Source organism: Saccharomycopsis crataegensis, assembly GCF_037102585.1.
Source record: "Saccharomycopsis crataegensis DNA, jcf7180000000075, whole genome shotgun sequence".
NCBI classification, from domain to species: Eukaryota; Fungi; Ascomycota; class Saccharomycetes; order Ascoideales; family Saccharomycopsidaceae; genus Saccharomycopsis; species Saccharomycopsis crataegensis.
In genome coordinates, this window is record NW_027043822.1 from 732,906 (window position 1) to 748,401 (window position 15,496).

General features: G+C 38.4%; 4 protein-coding genes across 4 annotated transcripts; 2 read left to right on the forward strand and 2 right to left on the reverse strand. All coding sequences in view use genetic code 12, as the record gives it.

Moving 5' to 3' along the window:
- Positions 1-1,698: 1,698 nt before the first annotated feature.
- ETR1 (enoyl-[acyl-carrier-protein] reductase) lies at positions 1,699-2,838 on the forward strand (the record flags this gene model as incomplete). The annotated part of the gene is made up of 1 exon (XM_064996062.1): positions 1,699-2,838. The coding sequence occupies one exon, from the start codon at positions 1,699-1,701 to the stop codon at positions 2,836-2,838; it is 1,140 nt and encodes a 379-aa protein (XP_064852134.1).
- Positions 2,839-3,214: 376 nt separating this feature from the next.
- Positions 3,215-5,146, forward strand: GUP1 (O-acyltransferase; the record flags this gene model as incomplete). The annotated part of the gene is made up of 1 exon (XM_064996063.1): positions 3,215-5,146. One exon carries the CDS (start codon positions 3,215-3,217, stop codon positions 5,144-5,146), a length of 1,932 nt encoding a protein of 643 aa, XP_064852135.1.
- Positions 5,147-5,360: 214 nt separating this feature from the next.
- MTO1 (tRNA modification protein MTO1) lies at positions 5,361-7,388 on the reverse strand (the record flags this gene model as incomplete). The annotated part of the gene is made up of 1 exon (XM_064996064.1): positions 5,361-7,388. The coding sequence occupies one exon, from the start codon at positions 7,386-7,388 to the stop codon at positions 5,361-5,363; it is 2,028 nt and encodes a 675-aa protein (XP_064852136.1).
- A 2,905-nt stretch (positions 7,389-10,293) lies between these two features.
- On the reverse strand, positions 10,294-13,362 carry NAM7 (ATP-dependent RNA helicase NAM7; the record flags this gene model as incomplete). Its single annotated transcript, XM_064996065.1, has 1 exon — positions 10,294-13,362. The coding sequence occupies one exon, from the start codon at positions 13,360-13,362 to the stop codon at positions 10,294-10,296; it is 3,069 nt and encodes a 1,022-aa protein (XP_064852137.1).
- Between the last annotated feature and the right edge of the window lie 2,134 nt (positions 13,363-15,496).

Genomic DNA, 15,496 nt, shown 5'->3' on the forward strand with positions numbered 1-15,496 from the left:
TGATCAATGGCAATTACTGTTTCAAGCTTAGCATGATCCCCCCTCTCATCAATATAAAGGTATTTGCATTTATGATATAATAAAAATCATCTTACTAAGAAGATATGAGAGCACGACAATCATAAATATAATAGTCACTCTCTCCCTCACTCACCGAAGAAGCAGAAGGTTGGTCAATTTAATCCACATAGAAAGTTTTGGGGTGCAGTACTGTATATATGTTACCTTTAGTCATGTATAAAGAAGAATTAAGACCATTACATATAGCAATCTAGTTTGAAACTACTTAAATTATGTGATCTCTGATTATGTGTATTAATACCATTAATATTCATAAATCGGCATCCTGCTACTCTTCTTCTAAACCCACCATGGACTTCGAAGTTGAAGTTATCTCCAAAGACACCGTTAACCAGGCCAACTCTAACAAAGTTGCAACTCACCCAGTCAACGACCTCTTTAAGTGACTCAAGCCATCATTGCAACTACTACTACTAATATTGTTAGAATTTATAGTCCCGCTTGTTAGAATTCTACAGGTCTGCAGCGTGCTTCAATATGTATAAAGACGAAACAAACGTACTCACGTATGATAACAAAAACTTTATACAAAAAAAAATAAATATAAGGACAGTAGTAAGGACAAACAGCACGACACCTAGAAACCTTAAAGCAATGGTGGCAATTTGGTTGATAATTGGGGCAATAATGTAATATTAGTGAGGAGAACGGTTAGGAGAGTATCATCCTCATGAGTTAAGGTTGCTATTATCACGATGATTTTGTTGAGGTTGTTGAATGTATATTATTTTAGGAACATGTCTTGAATTTAATGCTATGGGTGTAGATGAACAGAGAGATCGAAAAAGATGAAGAGATGAATATTGAAGAAATGGAGGAGAAAATAGAATACAGAGGATCCTATAGACAATATAGACAAGCTGTCAAACAAAGATTTTGGCAAGTATAAGGAATTCCTTTAAAAAGCTTTCATCAATGTAAAAGCTAAAGCAACGACAATCTATAACTTTGTCACAAAGGTAGTATTGAATTAAAGGTCGGAACTCCAGCGGCCATATCCAATCACTTCTACGGTTTTGTAAATTCAAAAGATCAAAATTGGGCAAGAAAGAACAATTGACTCCAAGAGTGAAAGAAGCCACAGAAAATATTGTTCTTGAAAGTAATGAGAGATTCTACAGACATGCTGCTAGGTATGCTGATCTGTGTTTAGGGCAGCAGCTCTTTTGAAAACAAATAAATAAATTAATGAAAATATAACTATAAAGGAAATTGCATAAGTAAATACCCAAGCAAAGAGCTCAAAAACAAATTGGTGAAGAACTAAGGGAAGGAAAGCGGATGTAACCGCTCAAATATTTTGGTTGGTTGCGTTGTTGCCTGTGAAATAGTTGATGGAGAGATATATTTGTGCCAACAGCAGCAAAGATCCAACTATTAGTAATAAAATAACGGCATGGGACATTTGTACCAGCGTGCTTCGGTTTTCCCTTACGAATTTGAGTTTGCATCACGCAGAAAGTTGCATATCCCATACAAAATCGGGTTTTTCCCCCCTCCAACAAAAATTCCTTAAAGTTTGTTCCCCGCAACCACCGTGAACAATAAATTATACATCATTCATTCATCACCTTGCCTCCCTCACCTTACCCAACTCACTAGAAGGAAAGCACAACAATGTTTGCAAAGACCATTTCCACCACAGCTTTCCAAAAAACAATCAACCGTCAATTCATCAGAACCATGGTGAACGCCAAGGCTATTGTCTACTCGAACTATGGGATCCCTTCAGAAGAAATAAAGGTTCACAAGTACACCATTGACTCCCCAACTGCAGACGGGGTGGTGTTGAAAACTTTGGCCCATCCAATCAATCCCTCAGACATTAATCAAATCGAAGGGGTTTATCCATCTAGACCGCAATTGGCAGAGATTTTGGGGTCTGAAATCCCTATTGCCGTTGCCGGTAATGAAGCATTATCCAAGGTGGTGGAAGTTGGTCCAGACGTCAAGGATTTGAAAGTCGGGGACTGGGTCATTCCTAGTTTCCCAAACTACGGTACTTGGAGATCACACTGTTCCGGAAAAGAATCAGATTACATCAAAATCGGTAGCCCTGAAGGCAATTTGACCAAGAATGCCGCTGCCTGTTTATCCGTCAACACTTGTACTGCTTACGAGATGTTGACCACCATCACTAAGTTAGAACCTGGTGATTGGTTCGTGCAAAACGGTGGTACTTCTTCTGTCGGGAGATTTGCGGTGCAAATTGCTAAAATCCTTGGGTATAACTCTATCAGCGTCGTCAGGGACCGTCCAAACATCGAAGAAGTGAAACAGGAATTACAAGCGCTTGGGGCCACCCACGTCATTACCGAAGAACAATGTGGATCTCGTCAATTTTTGAAAACCATTAAGCAATGGATCGGCAACGGTCAAGTGAAATTGGCGTTGAACTGTGTTGGGGGTGAATCTTCTTCTAATCTTGCGAGGAAATTGTCTCCAGATGGATTCTTTGTGACTTATGGGGGTATGTCCAAGAGGCCGGTTACTTTCCCAACCTCATTATTTATTTTCAAAAATTTGACTGCCAAGGGTTATTGGATCACCAAGAATAACTTCAAGGACTTGGATCAAAAGAAGCATGTGGTTAAGACCGTTTTGGAATACTTCCGTGACCAAAAGTTGGTTGCGGCAACTGCTGAGGAAACTGAAATTGACTGGGAAGCTTTAGGTGATGCGGAAGTTTTGAAATTCTATCAAGATTCCTTGCAAAGATCAAAGTCTAGGAAACAATTGATTGTCTCTAAGGACTGATTCTGTGTGCTTATTAACAAGTTCTTCTTTTTTTTTTTTTTGAATTTGCTTATATATTCGTTGCATTCTGATCTGTGCTTCAAAATAGAAAAATTTAGTAAGAAAGTATTCCAATAATGATAAATAAATAAATAAATAAATAAATAAATAAATAAATAAATAAATAAATAAATAAATAAATAAATAAATAAATAAATAAATAAATAAATAAATAAATAAATAAATAAATAAATAAATAAATAAATAAATAAATAAATAAATAAATAAATAAATAAATAAATAAATAAATAAATAAATAAATAAATAAATATATGTTGTGATGTGTTTTAGAGAGAGAACTGAGTGTTTGTACCACCACCGCGGATGCTAAAAAAAAATGTGCCAAAAAACTAAAATATGGGAAATCTCAGATCAAACAACCAAAACAAAAACGTTACCTGTTCCCAAACAACCTAATAATAAATTATCAACGGTGTTTTCAATGTCCAAGTTTTTTGGTCTCCAGGCCCTTGATTCACGGCTTGGGCCTCCTCAAGATCAGGCGAAGCTCAAACGGATCATTGCATCAGTACCTCCGAAATCTCGATGGTCGACCCTCGAATTCAAATTCTATATCGCGGTATTCATAATAGTTGTCCCATTGATGTTGAAACAAGGGATCGAGATCTCATTGTCGTCGCACCCAAATTACCCAAAATACTCTCATTTGCTCTCTGATGGATGGATATTTGGTAGAAAAGTCGATAACAGTGACGTTCAGTACAGCTTCTTCCGAAACAATTTCTTCTTATTGGTGGTATTGATGATCTCCCATGTCTTGATCAAACTGGGGTGTTATAAATTCTTTAAAATTGAAAAATTGACCTTCGATATGGTGTTTGGGGTAATTTTTTTGGCATTGGCTCACGGAATGAACTCTTTAAAAATCTTGATCCATATAGTCATTTGTTATTTCGCGGTACGGTTGGCAATTTCCATGGACAAGAAACATTCTGGCGATTTGAATTACAATGAAAAATTCTATAGATGTGGTGCGATCTCTTTTATATGGGTGTATGGGATTGCTGCATTATACATCAATGATAGATACAGAGATTTCCAACTTTTCGGCGCTATTAGCCCGAGTCTTGGGGGATTAGACAAGATTAGAGGAATCATTCATAGATGGGACATTTTTTACAATTTCACTCTATTAAGAACCCTCAGTTATAATATGGATTATATTTGGAGGTATTATGATTTGAAGAACAATATTCGCGACAGTACTGGGATTCAGCTCAAAGAGCTTGAATTATCAAAGAAAAGAACCATAAGCCAAGAGGAATTGAATTTGGTCAATGAATCCAATGAAATCGGCGCTCAAAAATCATATGGCGGTGATGCTGGTTTAAACAGTGATTTAACCGATAGGGAACGTCAGGCATACCCATGGAGCATTTATGATTACAATTTTGGTAACCATTTGGCATACGTCCTATATACCCCATTATTTATTGCTGGTCCTATTCTAACTTTTAACGATTATTTATACCAATGTCGCCATACCTTATCGTCGATTAATTTCGAAAGATCGGTAGGATATGCCCTTCGTTTTATCACCGACTTATTAACCATGGAATTTATGCTACATTTCATGTACGTCGTGGCTATCGCCAAAGTCAAATTATACGAAGGTTACACCCCTTTCCAAATATCAATGATTGGTTTATTAAACTTGAACGTCATCTGGCTCAAACTCTTGATTCCTTGGAGATTCTTTAGACTTTGGGCGTTATTAGATAACATGGACCCTCCAGAAAATATGATTCGTTGTGTCGATAATAACTATAGTGCCATGGCATTCTGGAGAGCGTGGCACAGATCTTACAATAAATGGGTGACCCGTTATATTTATATTCCATTAGGAGGATCTAAAAACCGAGTGTTTACCTCGTTGGCGGTGTTCAGTTTTGTGGCAGTGTGGCATGACATTGAATTCAAGTTGCTTATTTGGGGATGGTTAATTGTATTATTCTTAGTCCCGGAAATTTTCTTGTCTAGTTACTTCCGCAAGTTCAATGATCAACCTTGGTATAGACACGTTTGTGGTATGGGATCAGTAGTGAACATTTGGTTGATGATGATTGCTAATATTTATGGATTTTGTCTTGGTCATGATGGGACCGTAGGATTATTGAAAAATATGTTAGGTACGTTCGATGGAGGGTTGTTCTTCATCACTTGCTCTGGGTGCTTATTCGTGGGGGTCCAGGTGATGTATGAATCAAGAGATTCCGAGAAAAGAAGGGGTATTGATCTCAGATGTTAAAAAAAAAAATTGGTGTGTCTCCATGATGATTATTTTTAATTTGTTATTTTTTTTTTTTTTTTTTCCATTTCTATGTAAACTTCTTCTTTTGGATGGTCATGGCATAATTTAGCATTCTTTCAAACGTTCTACATTACGTAAACTTCTATCGAAACAAATATAATACACTATATACACACAATTAAAAAGAGAAGCCCTCTTTCAATTTTCACTATCAATTGGCCTTTTGGGATCGCAAATTTCCTTGTTCAAATCTCACTAATCTGTATAATGCAAATATCGTTGCTGCCGTTACCCCTTCGGTTCTTCTTGCTTGACCAATAGTTTCTGGTTGAATGGTGTTCAATGCTTCTGTGGCCTCGAACCCCAAACTCAAGGATGAATAATCATAATTTTGTGGCAATAGCAAGCTTTCATCGGCATTAAAAGCTTTCAAGTATGGATCTTGGCGGTTCAAGCCGGTAGAGTATTTGCCTCTTACCGTTACTTTGTCGAGAATTCTTTTGGGGATATCATTAATTACTTCCAGGAATTCTGTCGGGGTCTTATTGTTGTTTAATATCTCTATTACTTTTTCACTAGTTACATCTTTGGCCAACATCATTTTGAGCCCACTGACCCCGTGGGGGCCAAGCTTGGCCCATGGGAAATATTGTAACCAGACACTCAGCGGTAATTTTGTTGCTTGGAGTTTTGATATAAGTTGTGATTGGAGGAATTTGTCATTCAAGTACCGGCTCCAACGCTCATCGCTCACCACCCCAATTTGTCTGCCAATTTCCGTCAACCGATCATCGGCATTATCACATCTCACGCTCAATCGGAATTCTGAACGAGAGGTAAACATTCGGTACGGTTCCGTCACCCCTTTGGTGGTCAAATCATCGATCACCACCCCGATAAACGCTTGAGATCGGGAGATTCTTAATGGATCTTTACCAAAATAACTCAACCCGGCATTGATCCCTGCGACGGCCCCTTGGGCCGCCGCTTCTTCATAACCGGTGGTCCCGTTGATTTGCCCTGCTAAGTATAATCCGGTGACGAACTTGGTCTCCAAAGTTTGTCGTAACTGAGTTGGGTTCACGTAATCATATTCCACCCCGTAACCAGGCTGTAACATCTCGGCGTTCTCCAACCCCGGTAACAACTTCATCATTTGTTCTTGGATCTCTTCTGGCATGGTATTGGAGATCCCATTAGGGTATATCACGTCGGAATCGAGCCCTTCTGGTTCCAACCAAATGATATGCTGATCCTTATCGGGGAATTTCTTGAGCTTGGCCTCGAACGACGGACAATATCTTGGGCCTTTAATATCTTCACGAATGTGGATTGATCTATGAAGGTTTTTTTTCACCAAATCATGGACTGCCTGATTAGTTTTTGTTTGATAACACAATATTTGGTTATCGTTACCAATCGGTACCGAATCATTCATATAGCTCATTGGCTGAGCAGGGTTATCGAACCCTTGTGGAGTCACTTTGGAATAATCTATCCCTTTCCCAGATATTCTTGGTGGAGTACCGGTTTTCAATCTTCCGAGTTTGAACCCGGCATCTTTCAAAGTTCTACTGATCCCATAAGTCGGTTTCTCACCAATTCTTCCTGCAGGAGTAGCTTTCATACCAATGTGGATTTCTCCACTGAGGAAGGTTCCGGTAGTAATCACGACTTTTGAAGTTTTAATAATTCTTCCGTCCTCCAAGATCACCCCTTTGACACTTCCGTGGTTGTTATTGGCATCATCATGCTGGTCAATGATCACGTCCTCTACGCTTCCTTCCAACACTGACAAATTCGGATAGCTCCCAATAATTTGTTGCATCGCTTTCAAATATAATTTTCTATCGATTTGGGCTCTTGGGCCCCAAACCGCCGCGCCTCGCGAGGCGTTTAATAATTTGTAATGGATCCCTGCTTCATCGGTGACTCTGGCGGCTACCCCGTCCAACGCATCGATTTCTCGAAGCAAAGTACCTTTACCCACCCCACCAAGGGCAGGATTACAAGAGCAAGTCCCAATCTTATCGAATTTCGGGGTGATTAACGTAGTGGAGGCCCCAGTTCTTGCGGATCCGGTGGCCGCTTCACAACCAGCATGTCCCCCACCAATCACCACCACCGGGGTATCTGGTAATGTCTTAAGGATCTCCTTGTGGTACGCGGTCAAGGAGATCGATCTTCTTGAAAGTCCCACTCTTGCCAGAGCTTTCCAAGCAGTTGTTATTTTCAACATGTTGGGTATTGTAAAGGATGGCCAAAAAAAGCGTTCCAAGATGATGGAGAAATCAAATTTTTGATATAAAAATTTATTTTTCTTTTTGATGAAATAGGGGGTATCACCCTGCTTTATTGACAGATTAATCTGCAAAAGACTCTTAACTTCATAAATTTGTTTATTTATTCAGAAATATTCACACACACACACACACACACACACACACATACTCTCTCTCTCTCTCTCTCTTGCATTATTTAGATTTGGTAAAGTAGTTTATTCTCAGATCAAATTATCAATTATAATCAGAGCGTGGCGAGAAAGGACCAAAGTTGTGCGTTATTTCAATAAATTGGTTAGTGTGTAATAATGTACAGATTCCCTATAATTGAAACCAAACAGAGATCGTCTTCTGAGTATATGAGCCAGCTGAAGGGAATTCTTTTTGTAGTAACCTGGTATCGATAAAGAGAAAGTGATATTTATTGACTTAACTTCTTGTAAATAAGCGGGTGGACGATAATCACTGCCTTAGTATCAATTAGCAGTGTATCTATCATCGATTATGTCGAACTTCTACAAAATAGTTAATCGTGATTAATGGCAAGTAAAATATAGACACCAGTCACAGGATATGATATATCAAAGCTTTTATTAGGTCGAATAAATGATATCTCAAAGCATGTATACTTGACATCGAATAAAAGATGTGTCAAATCTGCTGCCAGACATGGCTGATACGTTGTGATGTAGAAATCATTCATTTCTAATTGTTGTTTCCTTTAAATTGAAAGAAAGAAAGAGAAAAAAAAAAATTGAATAAAATACTTCCCTCTCATATACAATCCGTTGGAAAAGAGTACTCAATGAGGAAGAGTGACCCACCAATATATATAATATACTTGATATTATATATATTCCAACCCCTAGAAGATCTTTGAGGAAATGGTAGACAAATCCCCAACAGAGAAGTCTTCTAGACACTACTTCTTTCAAAGAGACACTGGCTGTCGTGAAATATATATATATACAGAAAGAATACTGAATACCGAACACAGAACGTACAATGTGGAATACCCCAAGGCTCACTACTCAGCCGAACTTCAGTCCCGTTGTTTTACAATAAATAATATTTATTGCATTCGACGCCTTCGATAAACCCCACGAAGTCCTCTTCATTTTGGTCAATACCCCTCGTTGTCACAAAAATAGATGGTAGGTGGGAATGGGAAGTAAATATAACTCTCGAGATTGCTATTACCCGCCGCACCGCCCTCCATCACCCCGATACTAGGAAATTCCCGCGTCTGCTTGAGGAAGAGCCACAAGGTGGTTGGAAAGGCCTGCTCGAATGAACAGAACCGTGATTACGATAATTCTAATTCCAATATAAACAAACATCTCATATATAAAAACATCCAATAGATTGTAGAACAGAATAATGTCGATTATTGTAACATCGAGGGGGGGGCTACGCGAGAGTAAGTGCGGGTAATATCAATATCGATATTTCTGTTATCAATATTCAATAAATCATATATAGAGGTTCAATAATGCAGAAGGAACTAGACGACAAGTGGTAACAATACCTTCAGTCTCTCAAGATAAGTAGTCATCAGTAAGAGGATTAAACCTCGCAAGCAAAAAAAAAAAAAACACAGAGTATGTACCGTATGCGTATAGTAGTATTCTTAGGATTATGAGTTCAATTGTTGGGGTGAATAGTTCTTCGTCGTCCAAGAATTGTCATATGCGGTCTCTTACTGCTTTACGTGGCTTGGTAATGTCTACCCATTTTCTTGGTAGTAACTTAGTTATAATATCATATATATATATATTTCACGACAGCCAGTGTCTCTTTGAAAAAAGTAGGGTCTAGAAGACTTCTCTGTTGGGGATTTGTCTACCATTTCCTCAAAGATCTTCTAGGGGTTGGAATATATATAATATCAAGTATATTATATATATTGGTGGTCACTCTTCCTCATTGAGAACTCTTTCCCAACGGATTGTTGTATACGAGAGGGCAGTAAGTTTCAATATTCTGACAGAAGTTTTAGAGATATCTTCTTTATATATTTGATCTCCAGGGGAAATCTTTGAGCTGATCAGAGCTCACGTATCTAATAGAACTCTGGACCATCATCATTAGTTTGGGAACAACCCCCATCTATCATTCAGCATATAGTAACTTTGAATACCCCGGTAAAAATCGTTATATTGAAACAACAAAAAAAAAAAAAGAAATACATTATGGTTACAATCACTCAGTACCCCCCTAAAGCTCAAGGCACTGGATCTTCAGAGCAATAATAATATTGGAATTATCACCAACGAGAAGATACGTAGCAGTGATTCAATTTTTTTTTTTTTTTTTTTTTCTGGTGGATGTGATGATACAAGAAACAGAGAGTTTTGACGATTTGCTTATATATGGTGTGTGTGAGTGTATATATGTTGTATAATTTAAATCACAAAACAAGTGATTGATGAAGCAAGAGGATTCTTTTAAAATGGTTGTGAAGGATTTTCTCCGTCAGTGAAATCAGTGGGACGGATGGACTGAAACTATTTCATTAACTTCAAATAAACAAATACAATAGAGAATACATTTCTGTTTTTTTTTTTTTTTTTGATTATTATTATATTGACTATATCCATAGAATGAAACACCAGCAAATCAAAATCCTCCTTTAATGTAATATGCAAAATCAATGACAACTATCAACAATAAAAAGAAAACAATAGAAATAAATAAATCAAGTTTTTTTTTTTTAAAAAAGCATTAAATATCTAAAACCCCACCCATAATCATCATCATAATCTAAGACAAAAGCTTGATATATATAAAATTATTTTGTAAAAACTTTTTTTTTTGTTATGTCATGTTAAATTTAGTAATAACTATCAATGGAATTACTGTTCATAAAGAATCCCCGACGTTGTTATTATTATTATTATTATTATTATTATTATTATTATTAGCAGCCCCGTTTCTCTGTTTATTATCATCTCTTAATCTTTCACTTTGACTTGATCCGAGCATGGCCTTGCTGCTGTCATAAATATTATCATTAGTATTTCCCAAAACCGGCCATTGTTGGGAATTTTGAAAGAAATTGGCATAAGCATCATTACCAAACCCTCCGGAAACCCCATGCAGTGGACCGCCAGTTGGGTTTAAGAATGAAGTATCAAAATCATTCATCATCGCAAAATTACTGCCAAAAGGTTGCGATTTTGAAGCATCAAAGTCAAAGAAGCTGGCCACTCCTGGGTTCACTTGCTGATGCTGGTGCTGGTGCTGCTGTTGTTGTTGTTGTGACATCAAATTGGCAGGAGTGGCGTATTGTTCGGCGTTGTTTCTAAATTGGGCATTTTGACGACTAGTATACCTCGAATTTGGATTTCTGAGTTGAATCGAACTTAATTGCAAATTGTCTAATGGTCCCTCGACAAGACACCCATTTTGACGGAAATGAATCAACAAATGATTCCAAAGAATATTCTTCGATAAAGATCTAGGATTACCAAGGACAATCAACCCATATTTTGCCCGGGTTAACGCAACATTCATACGACGTGGATCACTAAGGAACCCAATACTTTGTTGATCATTGGCACGAACACACGACAAAATAATGAAATCTTTTTCCCGACCTTGGAAAGCATCGACTGATGCTACTTCCACGGTAGAGTATTCTTGTTTACGATCGGCAATTGTCCCGTTCATCGTCAAATATTGTACCACGTACGCACGTTGCCCCTCATACGGAGTGATGATCCCAATTTGATCAGCAGTGATCCCATCTTTGAAAAGTCTGGTCACCAATTTCTCACAATTCATTGCTTCCACTCTGTTCAAATACGAAGTTCCACTAGAGGAGATTTCTTCCTTCCCGTAATTTGCCCAAAACATCATTGGGGTGTTCTTGATTGGCCAAGGGAATTCGTTGGTAATAAGACGATCTTCTACCGTAACCCCGTTTTGTAAAGACCCTTCATAAAACATATTACTTGGGAACTCACTAAGACAAGGATTCATACGGTATTGGACTTCCAAACGAATAGGAATATGGCCAATGAGGACCAATCTTTCAAATAGCGATTGTTTCAACCCTGCTTTAGCCGCTTTTTTCTCGAGAATCACTGGACCTAATTGTTGATGATCGCCAACAAGCACCACTTGACGTGCCCCTTTAACTATTGGAATAATACATTCAGGTTCACTAGATTGGGTAGATTCATCGATTAAAACCACTGGGAAGGTGAATCTATCAAGACGCTTGTCACCGGCCCCAACACAAGTGGTACAGATAACATTGGCTTTCTTTAATTGATCGGCTTCAAATCTTCGAAGAAGTCTCATGTATTTCCGGTTATCTTCCAGACTCAACTCTCCCAATTCCTCTTTAAGTTTCATCAATTTTTTCAATTCACCGGTGGCCTTATTTTTGGTCAAGGTATGCAAAGATAATTCATCGGTAGAGCTTTCGACATCTTCACGGCTTTTGGCAGTGATACGAATAACCTTCAATCCAAGCGAGTTCAATTTAGATGCAAGATGATCGACAGCAACGTTAGATGGGGCACAAACGAGAATTCTTTGTTTGGTGATCTTAGACAAATGGTAAACGATGGTGGCGGAAGTCACAGTTTTCCCAGTACCTGGAGGACCTTGGATTAATGAGAGTGGTCTAGTCAACACATTTTTAATGGCGTTGGTTTGCGAGGTATTTAATTTCGCGAAATTCTTTATCGACAAATCTTCTGGCAAATTGATTTGGAATTCAATTGGGGAGATTTCGTGACCCAAAATTGTATGATAAATGAATGGGGATACCGAGTTTTCATTGACGGCGAATTCTTTCAAATTATGTTGCATTCTATCATAAGTGATTCCTTTCCATACGAATTCCGCGGTGAAATCTTCATTAAAATCGGTTGGAGGGGGTTTTTTCGATGGCACTAATTCAAGGGTGAATTCTTCGGAATGGGAGCTTGGAAGTCTAACGATGAACCCGGTGGATTCCCAAGGTGGGTGATCGGAAACGTTGTAACGTAAAATCATTTCGTCTCCCACCGCGACCTTCAATTCATTGGTTTCAAACGTCGATAGCACAAAAGATGCTAAGTGACGATTACTTAAACTGAGTGACCATCTAACAGAAATATGTTCTAACGCTTGCGATTCCTTCAATTGTTTATCATATTCTGCTTCGAGTTCAATTAATGGGGAGAAAGATTTTTGATATTCGTAGGCATCGGTATAACGCAACAAGATCGGTTCGATTTTTTCTTCTTCAATGTTTTTCTTATCGACATCATCGATGGTGGCGTTACGGTTTAACCGCCATTGGGTTTCTAATTTGGAGATTTGGGTTTGGGTGATTTCTCTGGCATCCAACAATTCTTCTTCGGATGGTGGGGCGGCAAGCCAGGTTAAGAATTGACGGTTTTCAATCAATGATTCCCATTTACTGGTATCCCATTCGTTGCTTTGTTGTTGGGCACATGGCAATCGACACAACATCACCACGACCGTGTCTTCCTTGGCGGTGACAAACCCTAATAGGAAAACGTTTCTCAGACCACAACTATAACACTCGAGCAGAGTATCGCCTAAATCTGAATCCGGATGTAACGACACCGAATTATGACGCGCCATCACTAAATGGGTGATGATATGGGACCCACTGGTGGAGTTCTTACTATTACAAAACCATTTATCACAAGTATTACATTTCACCACTGACGAAGGGTTATGGATCCCACAGTAGGCACAGGCGTGGGGTGGTAAAGGTTCAGTGATAGTAGGAGTATGGTCCTTTGAGTTGTCGTGGATTGACAATTCATTGAGGGCACCATCGAGAATTTCAGCATCGTCAACAGAAAGATGGACATGGTGTTCGTGATCATCGATGTCATGATCCGGTGCCGCGAAGCTGGAATTGGGGATATAATCACTATTGATACTCTCTGTGTCACTCATTAGAAATCAAAGTGAATGTTTATATATCCTTTTATAAAAGCTAGGGGGTGATGATATATCTTGTATACTGGGGCCTAGATAGGGATAGATTATAGTGACTGATTCCAAAGAGGTGGAAAAAACTTTTTTTTTGCCATGAAAAAAAAAAAAAAAAAAAAGAAAATCAAACAACTATTGTCACGTGTATGGTTTATTTTTTTTTGTTTTTTACAATTGTAAAGGAGAATAGAGGACAAACAACAGCCTCAGAGAACTCTGGTGCTATCTAAAATGACGTTGTAAGTTAGATAGATAGATCGATCTCATCAACCAAATTAGGATTATGTAAAAGATGATAACAGGTTTCCTAAGGGATCTAGCTGGATTGGATATTACCGGTAATGGTGAGCTATCCCATTGGAATTACTGCAATCGTTTGATAACCAAGGTGAAGACTTAATTATTTATTGATCATCCTGTGCTAAAGGAGTGTTTCATTTTCGCCTCAGAATAGATATGGGATATACATAACATGGATTAGTCCAAATGATTGAAGACAGACAAATAGGAAAAAAGCCCCGCCATTCTGTAGTTATCGAATTATATTCCCCCCGGCCATTTAATGGAATTTAATTTTCCCCTAATGGAATATATATTAATTAATTAACAAAGAGACTGCACTTTCTTGTGATTGTGCAAAAAAGAAAAAGAAAAAGAAAAAGAGAAAGAAAATCCTCGGTGTTTGCGACGTCTGTTATCCTCCCGAACATTCCAGCGGTTAATTCTTTACCCAAATCCAAACCGAGATGACCCCCACCCTCGGATGGTCGGTCGGGCAAATACGTGTGTCCCGGAAGGTTTGAACCATCATCATTTGGAAAAAAAAAAAAAAAAGAACAAAAAAAAACGGTTGGTTGCGTGTGTGTGTGTGTGCGCTGTGGTCACGATACCGCAGTGACATACATACGCCCATCGGCACCGATTTCGTGGTGGTGGCGGTGGTGATGATGATGACGATGATGAAATATTATTACTCATGGGAAATTGACGTATTATTATTATACAGTTTCCACCCGAGTGAATGGAAAATCAAGATTAAAAACCCAAGGAAAAGGTGACCATTACATGCACATATAATTCGGCGGACTGAATAATGAACCTTCTACTACCAGAATAACTCAAACGATATTGTATCAAGGGGGGGTGGTGGAAGAAAACTCTCAATACCACAACAAGCTTGCCCATGATTATGTAGACCCCAATTGAGTGGCGACCTCCTCCTGCAGCCGTGCGAGCCAGCATGCCTCTGAGCGGGGCAGAAGTTGCTCGCAAGGTGGGGCAAAAAGGGGTGTCCCACCAATAATGCAATTCCCGAAACAAAAACCGGATGGTTTGAAAACTCCTGATGATGGTCAATTAATGGCCTTTCTTATTGCAAACAACCAGCACCCCCCGCTATTGTTAAGAGCTTGTTTTTATTTTTATTTTATTTTTCCATCTGTAAATAGATAATCCGAGAGGTGGCTGTAATCAATAGCAGTGAGCTATTACTAATCTAATGTTTCTCGGCTACAGAAATCGGAAGGTTAACTTTAGCCATTACTCATTGATATACAGTACTAACTACCGTACAGAAAACTCACTAACTAGGGTGTCTTAGTATTGCTATTCATGAGTGATTTTTTTTTTTTGCTTGGATATATGATGTGTTGCTTCCTATTGTTTGGACATAAATGGTCAGGATGCACGTGTGTTCATCTTGCTCATTCTTTTTTTTTTTTTTTGTTATTATTATTGTTCCCGGAGATAGCCCCAAGGACGATATATGGCATGAACGGCCTATATAATATATATATATATATATATATTCGTAATAAAGGGAATTACCAAAGTTATTAGGGGTAATGATTGGTCAAGTGTCTTGTTGTCTGTCGGACCCGATCGATATTTCGTTGCATGTGTCAAATGGGAAGCAGAAAAAAAAGCATCAACTGATTGCCAGCGGAAAGATTATTCCATCACAAGGTACACCCACCTATTGTGAGAGAAATATCTGTATGTGGTGTGTATATACGTAAGGTGTGTAATAAAAATAAATGACAAGATACTCGTTTGCTCTCCACTGAGGCTAGCACCGCCAAAAAACTCGGAGTTG